Below are 16,743 nucleotides of genomic sequence, written 5' to 3'. Positions count from 1 at the left end.
GGTCACATTTTACAAGATGACTGCACAGATTTGACAGAGGATGCTTGATGAGGCCGGGGCAGGAAAGCCTGCTGGGAAACATTGCAATAGTCCAGGCCAGGTAGAGAAAACACAGGGGAGACCCACAGTGAGAAGGGCATGGAGGGCCAGGCTAAGAAATTTAGACTCTCAGATTCTCCACCCAAGAGGATTCTGGGCCTTAATAAAGTTGGTAGCTGCTATATTAGATCTGCGCTTTGGGCCAGGTGAGGTGGCTCACACATGTAATCCCAGCACTTTGGGAGGCCGAGGTGGGCGGATCACCTGAGGTCAGGAGTTCGAGACCAGCCTGGCCAACATAGTGAAATTCTGTCTCTACTAAAAATACAAAACTTAGCCAGGCGTGGTGGTGGGCGCCTGTAATAACCCCAGCTATTCAGGAGGCTAAGGCAGGAGAATTGCTTGAACCTGGGAGGTGGAGGTTGCAGTGAGCCACTGCACTCTGGCCCGAGTGACAGGTTGAGACTCCGTCTCAAAAAAAAAAAAAAAGTAGACTTTTTTTTTTTTTTTTTTTTTTTTTTGAGATGGAGTCTCACCTTGTCTCCCATGCCAGAGTGCAGTGGTGCGATCTCGATCTTTTTTTTTTTTGAGACTGAATCTCACTCTGTCACCCGGGCAGGAGTGCAGTGCTGTGTGGGGAAAAGAAAGAGAGATCAGACTGTAACTGTGTCTATGTAGAAAGAAGTAGACAAAAGAAACTTCATTTTGTTCTGTACTAAGAGAAATTCTTCTGCCTTGAGATGCTGTTAATCTGTAACCCTAGCCCCAGCCCTGTGCTTGCAGAGACATGTGCTGTGTTGACTCAAGGTTTGATGGATTTAGGGCTGTGCTTTGTTAAAAACGTGTTTGAAGGCAGTATGCTTGGTAAAAGTCATCGCCATTCTCTAACCTCGAGTACCCAGGGACACAATGCACCGTGGAAGGCCGCAGGGACCTCTGCCCAGGAAAGCCGGATATTGTCCAAGGTTTTTCCCCATGTGATAGCCTGAGATATGGCCTCTCGGGAAGAGAAAGACCTGACCGTTCCCCAGCCTGACACCTGTAAAGGGTCTGTGCTGAGGAGGATTAGTGAAAGAGGAAGGCCTCTTTGCAGTTGAGATAAGAGGAAGGCATCTGTCTCCTGCTCGTCTCTGGGAATGGAATGTCTTGATGTAAAACCCGATCGTACGTTCTATTTACCGAGCTGGGAGAAAACCGCCTTATGGCTGGAGGTGAGACATGCTGGCGGCAACACTGCTCTTTGATGCACCGAGATGTTTGTGTAGAGTCAAACATAAATCTGGCCTACATGCTCATCAAGGCACAGCACTTTCCTTAAACTTATTTATGACACAGAGACCTTTGCTCACGTTTTCCTGCTGACCCTCTCTCCACTATTACCCTATAGTCCTGCCACATCCCCCTCTCTGAGATGGTAAAGATAGTGATCAATAAATACTGAGGGAACTCAGAGACCAGGGCTGGTGTGGGCCCTCTGTATGCTGAGCGCCAGTCCCCTGGGCCCACTGTTCTTTCTCTATACTTTGTCTCTCTGTGTCTTATTTCTTTTCTCAGTCTCTCGTCCCACCTGACGAGAAACACCCACAGGTGTGGAGGGGCTGGCCCCCTTCAGTGGTGTGATCTCGGCTCACTGCTGTCTCTGCCTCCCGGGTTCAAACAATTCTCCTTGCCTCAGCCTCCTGAGTAGCTGGGATTACAGGTGCCTGCCACCATGCCCGGCTAATTTTTGTATTTTAGTAGAGACAGGTTTCTCCATGTTGACCAGGCTGGTCTCTAACTCCTAACCTCAGGCGATCTGCCCACCTCAGCCTCCCAAAGTGCTGGGATTACAGGCATGAGCCACCGCACCCAGCCAAATGTGCTTTTTTTTTTTTTTGAGATGGGGTCTCACTATGTTGCTCAGGCTGGAGTGCAGTGGCTATTCACAGGCGCAATGCCACTACTGATCAGCACAGGAGTTTTGACCTGCTCCATTTTTTACCTGAGCCAATTCGCCCGTCCTAGGTAACCCGGTGGTCCCCAGCTACCGGGAGGCCACAATACTGATGACAAACTGAGTGTGGACATCCAGTCAGCATAGTGCACCATAGCCCAGAACTCCTGCGATCCTCCTGCTGCAGCCTCTGGAGTAGCTGGGACTACAGGCATGCACCACTGTGCCTGGCAGAATATTAAAGGCTCTGACAATTCCTGCAACAAGGAACTCTATCTGGTGTTACTTAACCCACTGTTAATCAACCTGAAACCTTGGATCACTTTTTTCAAGTCATAACATAACATAATAATAACAGGGTGGGCACGGTGGCTAACAATTGTCATCCCAGCACTTTGCGAGGCTGAGGCACAAGGTTTGCCTGAGCCCAGGAGTTCGACACCAGCCTGGGAAACATGGTGAAACCCCATCTCTACAAAAAAATACAAAAAAAGGGCCAGGTATGGTGGCTCATGCCTGTAATCCCCGCACTTTGGGAGGCCGAGGTGGGCGGATCACGAGATCAGGAGATCAAGACCATCCTGGCTAACACAGTGAAACCCTGTCTCTACTAAAAATAGAAAAAATTAGCCGGACATGGTGGCGGGTGCCTGTAGTCCCAGCTACTCGGGAGGCTGAGGCAGGAGAATGGCCTGAACTCGGGAAGTGGAGCTTGCAGTGAGCCGAGATCACGCCACTGCACCCTAGACTGGGTGACAGAGCGAGACTCCGTCTCAAAAAAAAAAAAAAAATACAAAAAAAATTAGCTTGGCATGGTGGACACCTGTGGTCCCAGCTACCTGGGATGCTGAGGCAGCAGAATCACTTGAACCTGGGAGGCAGAGGTTGCAGTGAACCGAGATCACACCACTGCACTCCAGCCTGGGCAACAGAGTGAGACTGTCTCAAAAAAATAAAATGTAATAAAATAATAATGTCAATGCACACTCCAGAACTTTATCTAGCTTGTTCACCATTATGTGCCCAGTGCAGTGATGCAATCATGGCTCACTGCAGCCTCAAACTCCTGGGCTCACGCAATCCTCCCACCTCAGCCTCCTGAGTAGCTGGGACCACAGGCATGCACCACCACATCCAGCTAATTTTTGTATTTTTAGTAGAGATAGGGCCTTGCCATGCTGCCCAAGCTGATCTTGAACTCCTGGCCTCAAGTGAATCTCATGCTTTGTCCTCCTAAAGTGCTGGGATTACAGGTATGAGCCACCTCGCCCAGCCAAAACCTTTTTTTTTTTTTTGGAGATGGAGTCTTACTCTGTCACCCAGTCTGGAGTGCAATGGCGGGATCTCGGCTCACTGCAACCTCCACCTCCTGGGTTCAAGCAATTCTCCTGCCTCAGTCTCTGGAGTAGCTGGGATTACAGGCATGCGCCACAATGCCAGGCTAATTTTTGTATTTTTAGTAGAGATGGGGTTTCGCCGTGTTGGCCAGGCTGGTCTTGAACTCCTGACCTCAGGTGATCCGCCTGCCTGGCCCTCCCAAAGTGCTGGGATTACAGGTGTGAGCCACCTTGCCCAGTCAAAACCTTTTTTTTTCTTTTTTTTAAATCTCAGATCCTGAGAATGACCCTATGAGGTAGGTATAATGTAATTTTCATCTCATGAATGAGGTTCAGAGAAGTCAGGTGACTTGCCCAGGGCCACACAGCTAGTGGGCAGAGAGCTGGGATTTGAGCTGGAGTGTGCCCATAGCCCTTCCGTATACCCTGCCTGTCTCTTGAGTGTGCCCCATAACCCCAGCCTCACCTTGTGGTGGCAGATGTGGCCTCCCCACTGAGGTCTTCTCTGTGACATCCCACAGCCCTTATCCTTACCCGTGGACACATTCAGGCTGCTGTCCAGAGAGCCTGGCTGTAATTTGAGTCTCACCAAGCAGGGGGTGATGGCGTAGGTGGGCGGGTGACAGCCAGGGCAGGGAGATTTGCCCAGACACTGGTACACAACAGCCTGGCAACCCGTGTGGCCCCGAGGAAGCTGGGAGCCTTTGGGGTGCATCCCCAAGTCTGGGCTGTGGTTCACACCATGGGCAACAAGCAGACAGTCTTCACACACGAGCAGCTGGAAGCGTATCAGGTAGAGGGGGGCAGGATGGGTCCTCAGTGGGTTTGACAACTTTGGTTCCGTGGTCTGGGAAACGGGAACAGAATCCCTTCATCTGGGTGTACCGTCCGCCTGGGTTCCTGGTTCTGCTCTGTGTGTGGCAGCGTCAGGCCATCTGTGTGAGTGTGGGGTGGAGGAAGGAGGCCGTGGGAGGAGGCCCCAGAGGCAGGGTTCGGGTTAAGACAACACCTCTCTCCACAGGACTGCACATTTTTCACAAGGAAGGAGATCATGAGGTCAGTGCAGGGAGGAAGGGAGAGAAGATCTGGAAAAACAACTTTCTATTCATTGCTGGAGGATATTTGCAATTTGGTGTGTGTGTGTGTGTGTGTGTGTGTGTGTGTGTAAGTGGTCTTTCTTTCTCTTTCTTTCTTTCTTTCTTTCTTTCTTTTCTTTCTCTTTTCTCTTTCTCTTTCCCTCCCTCCCTTCCTTCCTTCCTTCCTTCTTTTCTTTTTTTTTGAGACAGAGTCTGTCTCTATTGCCTGGGCTGGAGTGCAGTGGTGCAATCACGGCTCATCGCAGGCTCGATCTCCCAAGGTCAGGTGATCCTCCCACCTCAGCCTCTCGAGTAGCTAGGACCACTGGCGCGAGCCACCACATGCATCTCATTTTTGTATTTTTTTATAGAGATGGGGGTCTCACTATGTTGCCCAGGCTGGTCTTAAACCCTTGGGCTCAAGCGATACCCCTGCCTCAGCCTCCCAAAGTGCTGGGATTACAGGTGTGAGCCACCATGCCCAACTGGTATTTCCAATTTGTTGGGACTCAAATGGGGAAGGGGGGCAGGTGTGGTCAGTGGACAGAGGCAGAGATGGAGAAGCTGAGAAGTCACATCTTGTCATACTGTCCCAGTCTCTAGGCTGATGAGCTTGGGCTTTCTCCCAAGGGTGGCAGGGAGCCATGGAGCATGCATGAGCAGGGGAGAGACCATCAGCACGTTAGAAAGATTCTCCTGAGGCTGGGCGCGGTGGCTCATGCCTGTAATCCCAGCACTTTGGGAGGACAAGGTGGGTGGATCACCTGAGGTCGGGAGTTTAAGATCAGCCTGGCCAACATGGTGAAACCCCATCTCCGCTAATAATACAAAAATCAGCTGGGCGAGGTGGTGGGTGCCTGTAATCCCAGCTACTCAGGAGGCTGAGGCAGGAGAATTGCTTGAACCTGGGAGGTGGAGGTTGCAGTGAGCCGAGATCACGCCACTGTGCTCCAGCCTGGGTGACAGAGCTAGACTCTGCCTCAAAAAAACAAAATGAAAGATAAAGATTCTCCTGAGACTGGGACTTGAGGCTGGGAGCCCAGGTGCAAAGTCCAGAGCCCACTCTGGGTTGTGGGCTTGGCATTAAGGTGAGGGTGTGAGGAGGTGGCCCAAGGCTGCTGCAGGTCCCTGGCATGACCCAGCACGATGGGCACAGATGAGTATCCCACATCATCACTCGGCCTGTGGGGCCATTGCCCAGGGGACCCGACCCATGAACTTGGAGCTATGAAACCCAAGCTGGCCAGGGTTCAGCTGCAGCGTGATCGGGGCCAAGGCCCCAATTGTGTAGTAACAAGACATCCATTATGGATGACCACACCTTTTACTAGTGAGCCCCATTGTTTGGGTGAGGACAGCTTGCAGGGTCACCTCGGCCATCACGATCAAATTACTGATGGGGAAACTGAGGCTCAGACAGGGCGGGGCTGACCCCAGGCTGAAAGGTAGATGCACAGAGCCCCAAGGCGGTTGAAGGCTGACATTTTGTCTGTCCCAAGCTTCTTGCTTATCAGATAGAATAACCAAGGCACAGAGAGGGAGACGAGAGGAACATGCTCAGAGCCACACAGAAACCTAAACCCAGGGTATTCCCTGATGGGACCCCGACAGGGAACTGAGTGGTCAGGATGAAAGTTCTAGGTCTCCCCACCCCACCTTCATTGAGTTCCTAGTCATCATATGACCTAGGGACTCATGTCTCTCTCAGAGACAGTCCCTAGCAGCTTGGGGACCTCAGACTCACCAAGGATGGTCTCTGCAAGGCTGCTGCTCAGCATGCCCTAATGAAGGTATGGTGTCACAGGTGAGGGCATCTGAGTGGAGAACTGGCCTTACAATCTGGATAGTGTGTGTGGTATTCAGTTATTTGCAAAATATCTTTCGTCTGCCCTTTAGAAAAAATGTGAATATTAGCTGTTTGTCTCTGCTCTGCCCCATTGAGGAATCCCTCCTTTTCTTTTTCTTTCTTTCTTTTTTATTTATTTATTTTTTTTATTGAGACGGAGTCTCATTCTGTTGCCCAGGCTGGAGTGCACTGGCTTGATCTCGGCTTGCTGCAAGCTCCGCCTCCCGGGTTCACACCATTCTCCTGCCTCAGCCTCTGGAGTAGCTGGGACTACAGGCGCCCACCACCACGCCCGGCTAATTTTTTATATTTTTAGTGGAGACGGGGTTTCACCATGTTAGCCAGGATGGTCTTGATCTCCTGACCTCGTGATCCACCTGCCTCGGCCTCCCAAAGTGCTGGGATTACAGGCGTGAGCCACCGCGCCCGGCCTCTTTCTTTCTTTTTTTCCTTTCTTTTATTTATTTATTTTTTTGAGACAGAGTCTTGTTCTTGTTGCCCAGGCTGGAGTGCAGTGGCACGATCTCAGCTCACTGCAACCTCCAGCTCCCAGGTTCAAGTGATTCTCCTGCCTCAGCTTCCCGAGTAGTTGGGATTACAGGCGCCCGTCACCACGCCCAGCTAATTTTTTGTATTTTCAGTAGAGATGGGGTTTCACCATGTTGGCCAGGCTAGTCTCGAACTCCCGACCTCTGGTGATCCACCCGCCTCAGCCTCTCAAAGTACTGGGATTATAGGCATGAGCCACTGCACCCGGCCCCTTCCTCCCATTATAAGGAGAGGAAGGGAAGGTATGAAAGTGAAGGTATCTTTGGAGGCAGGGTCTTGCTGATAACATGACAATATCCAGAGATGTGTGGATTATATAGGATTCTCTGAATGCTTGCTGTGATCTGGCCATAAGCACCCTCCCTTCTCCCAACTCCATCTGCCTTATAAGCTCCTACTCATGCTTCAAAGCCCAGCACCAATGTCCCCTCTTCCAGGAACCCCCTTCTCCTCGCTAGCTTGCTTCCCCCAGTCCAGTCTCCCTTTGTCCTGTGGCCCTCTCTGCACCTTGGCCCTGCCCCCAGGGAGGTTAGGGGTGCCTGTGTCAGGCTCTGTATGCTTGAGGTCCAGGCCCAGAGCTGAGGGTTCTTGGGGACCCAGTATACCTCGGTGTGCAGTGAGCAGCTGTGAATGTGAAAGAGAAGGGACTTGGCCAGGTGCGGTGGCTCACACCTGTAATCCCAACACTTTGGGAGGCTAAGTCAGGTGGATCATCTGAGGTCAGGAGTTTGAGACCAGCCTGACCAACATGAAACCCCGTCTCTACTAAAAATACAAAAGAATTAGCCGGGCGTGGCAGGGTGCGCCTGTAATCCCAGCTACTTGGGAGGCTGAGGCAGGAGAATCGCTTGAACCCGGGAGGCAGAGGTTACAGTGAGCCGAGATTGTGCCACTGCACTCCAGCCTGGGTGACAGACCGAGACTCCGTCTCAAAAAACAAAGAAGGGACAAACGTCTTGCCTGCTCCCTGCTCCCAGCCTTTCCCAGCTTTTTCCTCCCCACATCAGGGTCTTCTATCGCTACCAGGACCTGGCCCCGCAGCTCGTGCCCCTCGACTATACCACCTGCCCCGATGTGAAGGTGCCCTACGAGCTCATTGGCAGCATGCCCGAGCTGAAGGTATGCCCAGGCCATGGGACAAACAGGGTAAAAAATAGTAGAGATGTCTCTCGTTGCAATCCTCTGAGGTCAGTGCTGCAGTTATCCCCATTTTAAAGATAAGAAAACTGAGGCTCAGAGAGGTTAAGACACTTGTTCATGGTCACACAGCTATAATGTGACAGAGACAGGGTTAAAACCCAGAGTTGGCCGGTGTGGTGGCTCAAGCCTGTAATCCCAGTACTTTGGGAGGCCGAGGCGGGTGGATCACCTGAGGTCAGGAGTTCGAGACCAGCCTGGCCAACATGGTGAAACCCCGTCTCTACTAAAAATACAAAAATTAGCTGGGCGTGGTAGTGCACACCTGTAATCCCAGCTACTAGGGAGACTGAGGCAGGAGAATTGCTTGAACTCAGGAGGTGGAGGTTGCAGTGAGCAGAGATCTAGCCACAGTACTCCAGCCTGGGCGACAGAGTGAGACTCTGTCTCAAAAAACAAACAAACAAACAAACAACAAACAAAAAACACCCAGAACTGGGAGGATGAAACGAGATAATACAGGTAACAAATTCAGTACAGGGTGTGTTGTGTGTCAAGTACTCAGAGAACGTTAGTTCTTCTTGTAACAGGAGCTGCTAAATGCAGGTTTTTATCAGCAGGATGTTTGACACATGGTTTGTGCCTCCGAGGGGAACTTGTGGGTTGCGTAACTGACTGTGAGTAGGGTTGATTTTATTGCAAGTGACAAAAACCTTATTTGAGAGGGACAGAATGGTTTGGATCAAAATGGATTGCCCCTGAACAACAACCAAAAAATCCAGAGGCAGGGACAGTGTCAGGTACAGCTGGAACCAGGGCCTCTGATGATGTGCTCAGGAATCTCCCCCCATCTCTCGGCTCCTCCCAGGAAGAGGTTTCAGTCTAAGGCAGCCTCACCTCTTGAGGCTGTGAAGGGACCTCTCAGCCACTCATCTTTAGCTTCTGTGAGCTTTGCAAGCAGCAGTAATCAGGTCCCCTCCCTCCCAATTTTTCAGAAAAATATCCCAGGTCAGCCTCTGATTGGCTAGCTTGAGTCACATGCCCATCACAGAGCCAATCACTGTTGCCAGGTGAATGGAACTCTCTGATTGGCCTTGCCTGGGTCACATGGCTGCTCCAAGAGCTGGAAGTTGGGGCAAGGTTGCTCAGATCACAGGGGTGGAGGGTGGAGTTGTCCAAAGTCCTGTCCAGGGACCATGGGAGGGAGTGGGTCTTGATGGAGGGTACTTGGAGGTTCCCAGAAAGTGGGTGCTGATAGTGAGACCACATGGACCCCAGAGACCTTGGGGGTCAGAGGATGGCCTCCCAGCTTCCTTTCTGTCCCCAGGACAACCCCTTCCGCCAGAGGATCGCCCAGGTATTCTCTGAGGATGGGGATGGCCACATGACCCTGGACAACTTTTTGGACATGTTTTCCGTGATGAGCGAAATGGCTCCCCGCGACCTCAAGGCTTACTATGCTTTTAAAATTTATGGTGCGTGCGTGGCCCTTGGGTTGGGAAGCATGGGGATGGGGTGGGGAGTGGGAACTGGGTGGGTGGCACCCACATCACAAATATCTCCCCAGGGGTTTTGAGGCCCTGTGTGGCCCTGTCCTCCACCCCACTCCAATCCCTCCCCACCTCATTTATTTGCTAACTCTATTCCAGCCACATGGGCCTTGCTGTTCCTCAAACACAGTCTTCGGCCTCTGGGCCTTTGCCTCTGCTGAACCCTCTGCTTAGAACACCCTTCGCCTTGCTCCTTATTTATTTATTTATTTTTATTTTTTATTTTTTTGAGATGGAGTTTCGCTGGAGTGCAGTAGCTCAATCTTGGCTTACTGCAGTCTCCGCCTCCCAGGTTCAAGTGATTCTTCTGCCTCAGCCTTCTGAGTAGCTGGGATTACAGGCAGGTGCCATCACGCCTGGCTAATTTTTGTATTTTTAGTAGAAACGGGGTTTCACCATGTTGGCCAGGCTTGTCTCGAACTCTTGACCTCGGGTGATCCGCCCGCCTCAGCCTCCCAAAGTGCTGGGATTACAGACGTGAGCCACCGCGCCCAGCTCCCCTGGCTCCTTCTTACCCTTGAAGTCTAGGTCAAAAGTAGGCCTCTCCCCATTCATCCCCCCATCCCACCATCCTATTTCTCTTCTAGCACCAGGCAATGCTGCTTAATTTCTTGTTCCTTGACCTGTTCACTTCTTATTGACTTTGTCCCTGAGAAGACTCAAAGGTACCAACAGTATCTATTTTGCTCACCACCTGTCATCTGAGCCTGGCTCAGTAAATATTTGTTGAATGACTGAATGAAAGAAAAACAGTTATCTTAGTGCCTGGCACCTTGTGTGAACTCAATAAATACTTGTTTTTTTTTTTTTGAGACAAAGTCTTGCTCTGTCCCCCAGACTGGAGTGCAGTGACGCGATCTCAGCTCACTGCAACCTCTGTCTTCCGGGTTCAAGCAATTCTCCTGCCTCAGCCTGCTGAGTAGCTGGGATTGATTACAGGTGCCTGCCACAACGCCTGACTAATTTTTTGTATTTTTAGTAGAGACGGAGTTTCACCATGTTGGTCAGACTGGTCTCGAACTCCTGACCTCAGGTGATCCACCCGCCTCAGCCTCCCAAAGTGCTGGGATTACAGGCATGAACCACCACGCCCAGCCAAATTTTTGTATTTTTAGTAAAGATGGGGTTTCACCATGTTGGCCAGGCTGGTCTTGAACTCCTAACCTCAAGTGATCCACCCACCTCGGCTTCCCAAAGTGGCAGGATTACAGGCATGAGCCACCGTGCCCTGCCACCATAATACTTTTTGAGTGAGTACATGAAAAATAGTTATCATGGTGCCCAACACATAGTAGGTGCTCAATAAATACTTGTTGCATGAATGAATGAATGAAAAAGTTATCAGAGTGCCTGGCACACAGTAGACACTAATACTTGTTGAGTAAGTGAATAAAAGAGTTATGGTGCCCAACATGTAGTAGGTGCTCAATAAATACTTGCTGAATGGATGAATGAATGAATGAATGAATGAAAAAGTTATTACAGTGCCTGATGCACAGTAAGCAGTTAAAAAGTACTTTTTGAGTGAGTAGATGAAAAAAAGTTATCACAGTGCCCACTACACAGTAGGCACTCAATAAATACTTGTTGAGTGAGTGAATGAATGAAAAACAGATATCATGGTGCTTGATACGTAGTACGTGTTCAAGAAATACTTGAATAAATGAATGAAAGAGCTGTCACAGTGTTTGGCACATAGTAGGCACTCAATAACTATTTTTATTTATTTATTTATTTTTTTACTGAGACAGCGTCTCACTCTTGTCGCCCAGGCTGGAGTGCAATGGCGCGATCTCAGATCACTGCAACTTCCACTCCCTGGGTTCAAGCGATTCTCCTGCCTCAGCCTACCTAGTAGCTGGGATTACAGGCACCCGCACCACGCCCCGCTAATTTTTGTACTTTTAGTAGAGATGGAGTTTCACCAGGTTGGCCAGGCTGGCCTGGAACTCCTGACGTTAGGTGATCCACCCATCTCCACCTCCCAAAGTGCTGGGATTACAGGCATGAGCCACTGCGCCGGGCCCATAACTGTTTTTTGAATGAGTAAATGAAAAATTATTATCACAGTGCCAGGACACAGTAGGCACTCAATAAATACTTGTTAAGTGAGTGAATGAATGAAAATTGCACTCAATAAATACTTGTTGAGTGAGTGAGTGAATGAAAATCAGTTACTGTGATGCCTGACACATAGTAGATGCTCAATAAATACTTGTATGAGTGAATAAAAAAGTTATTACAGTGCCTAGCACACAGCAGGCACTCAATACTTGTAAAAATGAATGAATGAGGTTGGGTGTGGTGGCTTCCACCTGTAATCCTAGCACTTTGGGAGACCGAGGTGGGTGGATCACCTGAGGTCAGGAATTTGAGACCAGCCTGGCCAACATGGGGAATCCCATCTCTACTAAAAACACAAAAATTAGCCAGGCATGGTGGCAGGCACCTGTAATCCCAGCTACTTGGGAGGCTGAGGCAGGAGAATCACTTGAACCCAGGAGGTGGAGGTTGCAATGAGCCGAGATCGTGCCACTGCACTCCAGCCTGGGCGACAGAGTGAGACTCCGTCCCAAAGAAAAAAAAAAGAATGAATGAAACATTCATTGCATAAATACTTGTTGAATGAATGAATGAACTCCCAGCAGGTCCCTGCCCAATTTTAAGGCAAGTTCCAGACTTTACACCACGGTCTTGGGTGCCCTCCCAGGGCCTCAGTTCCTTTTTTTTTTTGGACAGAGTTTCTCTCTTGCTGCCCAGGCTGGAGTGCAGTGGTGAGATCTTGGCTCACTGCAACCTCCATCTCCCGGGCTCAAGTGATTCTCCTGCCTCAGCCTCCTGAGTAGCTGGGATTACAGGTGCATGCCACCACACCTGGGTATTTTTGTATTTTTAGTAGAGACGGGATTTCACCATGTTGGCCAGGCTGGTCTCGAACTCCTGACCTCAGGTGTTCCACCCTCCTCAGCCTCCCAAAGTGTTGGGATTACAGGCATGAGCCACCGTGCCCGATCTTAGTTTCCCCTTCTTGTAACATGGGCACAGTATGTGCCCACAGCCGGCCCAGCCCTCCTGCCACCTGCTGTCACTCCCCATCCATCCTGCTCTGCAGATTTTAACAACGACGACTACATTTGTGCGTGGGACCTGGAGCAGACGGTGACCAAACTGACGCGGGGGGAGCTGAGTGCCGAGGAGGTGAGCCTGGTATGTGAGAAGGTGCTGGATGAGGCTGATGGAGACCATGATGGGCGGCTGTCCCTGGAAGATTTCCAGAACATGATCCTCCGGGCACCAGACTTCCTCAGGTGATGCTCTCCACCACCGCTCACAGTCCATTTGCACATCTGAAGGGGCTCTTACGCAGACAGTTCACAGACTCTGTTTCTGAAAATTCCTCTATTCATTCTTTCATGACCTTGGGAAACTTTCTCAATTTCCCTAGTCTCAGTCCCTGCATCTGTAAAATGGGGATAATTAGGGACCCCCTGGGCACCTCTTGCGAGTGGATACACCTCTTTCAGCAAGCAGAATGTGGCTGGACTTCAGCCCTTGTTGCCTGAACAGTTTGCAGTGAACAGACTGTGTAACTGTACTTGGCAGCCTTTGGGGAAAATCAGCCCCCACTGCAGGGCAAAGTATGGCCAATAGGCCAGTCTGACCCAAAGCCTGGTTTTGTACCTCCTGTGAGCTAAGAATGGCTTTTATATTTTCAAAAGATCAAAAAACAATCAAAGAATAATAATATTCCAACCAGGTGGGGTGGTTCATGCCTTTAATCCCAGCACTTTGGGAGGCTAAGTGGGGAGGATCTCTTGAGCCCAGGAGCTTGAGACCAACCTGGGGAACATAAGGAGAGTCCATATCTACAAATAAATAAATAGCCAGATGTGGTGGTGCATGCCTGTAGTCCCAGCTACTCGGGAGGCTGAGGCGGGAGGATTGCTTGAGCCCAGGAGGATTGCTTGAGCCCAGGAGGTCAAGGCCGCAGTGAGCTCAGATTGTGCCATGCACTCCAGCCTGGGTCACAGAGTGAGATTCTGTCTCAAAAATAAATAAACACATTAAATTTTTTTTTAATTTAAAAAAAGATTATTCCATGACACGTGACAGTGATACGAAATTCACATTTCTGTGTCCATCAATAAAGTTTTATTGGCACACAGCCACACCCATTTGTGTACATTTTGTCTATGGCTGCTTGTGTGCTTCAACAACAGAGTTGCGTCATGGTATAAAGTTGAAAACATCAACTATTTGGCCATTTACAGAAAAAGGTTTGCTGAACCCCAAATTAATATATGGAGAAAATTCAGCACAGCTCCTGGCACACAATAGGTGTTTAATAAATTGCTGTTGCTATTATTATTTTATAATTTTTAAATTTCACTTTATTTTTTATTTTTTGAATTGACAAATAATGATTGTACATATTCATGGGGTACACAGTGATGTTTCTTTTTGTTTGTTTGTTTGTTTTGAGACGGAGTCTTGCTCTGTTGCCCAGGCTGGAGTGCAGTGGTGCAATCTCAGCTCACTGCAACTTCCACCTCCTGGGTTCAAGTGATTCTCCTGCCTCAGCCTCCCGAGTAGCTGGGATTACAGGCACATGCCACCACGCCCAGCTAATTTTTGTGTTTTTAGTAGAGACAGGGTTTTGTCATGTTGGCCAGGCTGGTCTTGAACTCCTGACCTCAAGTGATTCAACTGCTGTGGCCTCCCAGACTGCTGGGAGTATAAGCGTGAGCCACCACGCCCAGCCCGTTTGTTTGTTTTGAGACAGGGTCTCACTCAGTGACCCAGACTGCAGTGCATGGTGCAATCGGCTCACTGCAGCCTCCAACTCCTCGACTCAAGAGATCCTCCCACCTCAGCTTCCCAAGTAGCTGGGACTATGGGGCCGAGCGCAGTGGCTCACACCTGTAATCCCAGCATTTTAGGAGGCTGAGGCAGTAGTCTCTACTAAAAATACAAAAATTAGCCTGGGCATGGTGGGGCACACCTCTAGTCCCAGCTACTCGGGAGGCTGAGGCAGGAGAATAACTTGAACCGGAACCCGGGAGGTGGAGGTTTGCAGTGAGCCACGATTGCGCCGCTGTACTCCAGCTTGAGCGAGACTCTGTCTCAAAAAAAAAAAAAAAAAAAAAAAGAAAAGAAAAGAAAAAAGAAATAAAATAAGAATAAACCAAGTAGCTGGGACTACAGCTACGTGCCACTGTGCCTGGCTAATTTTGTTTGTTTTATTTTATTAATTAATTAATTTATTTTATTTTATTTTTTCGAGACGGAGTCTCGCTCTGTCACCCAGGATGGAGTGCAGTGGCACGATCTCGGCTCACAGCAACCTCCACCTCGCAGGTTCAAGCACTTCTCCCTGCCTCAGCCTCCCGAGTATCTGGAATTACAGGTGCCCGCCACCACGCCCGGTTAATTTTTGTATTTTTTTTAGTAGAGATAAGGTTTCTCCATGTTGGCCAGGCTGGTCTTGAACTCCTGACCTCAGGTGATCTGTCCATCTTGGCCTCCCAAAGTGCTGGGATTACAGGCGTGAGCCGTCATGCCCGGCCTGTTTTTGTTTTTATCTATAAGCTGAGGCAGTGCTGAAAATGTTGAGACAGGATCTCACTCTGTTGCCCAGGCTGGAGTGCAGTGGCACAATCATAGCTCACTGCAGCCTATACCTCCTGGGCTCAAGAGCAATCCTCCCACCTCGGCCTCCTGAGTAGCTGGGAGTATGGGCACACACCACCATGCCTAGCTAATTACAAACTTTTTTTTTTTTTTTTTTTTTTTTTTTTTTTTGTAGAGACAAGGTCTTGCCTTGTTGCCCAGGCTGTTCTCAAACTCCTGGCCTCAACTGATCCTTCTGCCTTGGCCTCCCAAAGTCCTGAGATTACAGGGGTGAGTCACCGTACCAGGCCACATAATGGTTTCAATACATATAATGTATGATGAGCAGATCAGGGTCATTAGCATATCCATCATCTCAAACATGTATCATTTATTTGTGTTGAGAACATTCAGTATCCTTCTTCTAGCTATTTGAAACTTTATATCATATGGCAGGGTGTGGTGATTCATGCCTGTAATCCTAGCACTTTGGGAAGCTAAGGTGGGTGGATCGCTTGAGCACAGGAGTTCCAGACCAGCCTGGGCAACAAAGCAAGTTGAGAAACTCCGTTTCTACTGAAAATAGAAAAATTAACTGGGCATGGTGTCATGCACCTGTAATCCCAGCTACTCGGGAGGCTGAGGCATGAGAATCACTTGAACCCCGGAGGCAGAGGTTGCAGTGAGCCAAGATCACACCACTGCGCTACAGCCTGGGCGACAGAGCGAGACCCCATCTCAAAAAAAAAAAAAAGAATTAAAAAATTAAAGGCATGTGCTCTCAACCCCTGTAGGGGTCTCCCGGCCTAGGGTTGTTTGAGGGGTCCATGTGGCATCCTTCCTGCCTGTCCCAGGGACTTGCCGTGAGCGTGTTGAGGGGGAGGAGGAAAATGGGTTGTCCACTCCTTGAAGGCCTTGACTCCTTTTCTCTCTGCACACAGCACCTTCCACATCCGAATCTGATGGCACCACAGAGGAGCCGAGCTATAGGAGGGCGGGGTGACCCCTCACCTGCTGTGGACTCTGGTTTCTGAGAATAAACACAAGTCACTGAGTCACACCTGCTGGGAGGACACATTTTTCCACCTTAAAACTGGAAGACGGGAGGGAGGCGGCGTAGAATTTTATCTTTGACTTTGCTGTGTGACCCTGAGTGTGGCCACACCCTCTCTGGGCCACGATCTCCCTGTTTGTACAAGGAAGGGGTGACTCCTAGATCGTCTTCACTGTGAAGGCTGGAAATGCCTTGTTGTGGGTGTCCGTGGCGGAGATGAGGTGGTGGGGAGATCGGGCCCATGCTGTCCTACCCCAGGGTTCCCACCCTGAAGGCCAAACCTCACCCTTCACTACTCAAGTTTCTTTTGATCCCTGAAATCCTGAGTCATCAAAGGGATTGAAGCTTTTCCTCCCGGGCTGATTCATTAGAGCTGCCAAGAGGAGACCACTGATTGGGAGGGGTGGAAATGTCATTCACTGAGGTGGCTGCTGCACTTTACAGTTTATGATGCATCTGCCCCCTAACGTGACACTGACCCCCTATAACATCCCTGCAGAGTTGGCCGAGGATCATGCCCTCATTTGGAGGGAGCAGAGTGACTTGCCTAAGGCCACCCCACAAGTCATTTGCAGGGGCGGGCTTGAACCCAGGTGCACCTTATACCAGATC

At 49.8% G+C, this 16,743-nt stretch overlaps 1 protein-coding gene across 1 annotated transcript; it reads left to right on the top strand.

Annotated features, from left to right (window-relative positions):
* Positions 1-4,001: 4,001 nt before the first annotated feature.
* On the top strand, positions 4,002-16,137 carry CIB3 (calcium and integrin binding family member 3). The gene is made up of 6 exons (XM_004060220.3): positions 4,002-4,102; positions 4,331-4,365; positions 7,788-7,899; positions 9,245-9,392; positions 12,580-12,775; positions 16,019-16,137. The coding sequence occupies exons 1-6, from the start codon at positions 4,052-4,054 to the stop codon at positions 16,038-16,040; spliced, it is 564 nt and encodes a 187-aa protein (XP_004060268.1). The 5' UTR covers positions 4,002-4,051; the 3' UTR covers positions 16,041-16,137.
* The last annotated feature ends 606 nt before the right edge of the window (positions 16,138-16,743 follow it).

Source organism: Gorilla gorilla, chromosome 20 (genome assembly GCF_029281585.2).
Source record: "Gorilla gorilla gorilla isolate KB3781 chromosome 20, NHGRI_mGorGor1-v2.1_pri, whole genome shotgun sequence".
NCBI classification, from domain to species: Eukaryota; Metazoa; Chordata; class Mammalia; order Primates; family Hominidae; genus Gorilla; species Gorilla gorilla.
This window is presented reverse-complemented; position numbering and strand designations above follow the sequence as displayed.

Coding starts and splice junctions, on each gene's coding strand:
- CIB3 (XM_004060220.3), top strand. CDS start 4,052: ATGGGCAACAAGCAGACAGTCTTCACACACGAGCAGCTGGAAGCGTAT. Junction 9,393..12,579: donor CTATGCTTTTAAAATTTATG/GTGCGTGCGTGG, acceptor CCTGCTCTGCAG/ATTTTAACAACGACGACTAC. Junction 12,776..16,018: donor CGGGCACCAGACTTCCTCAG/GTGATGCTCTCC, acceptor CTCTGCACACAG/CACCTTCCACATCCGAATCT.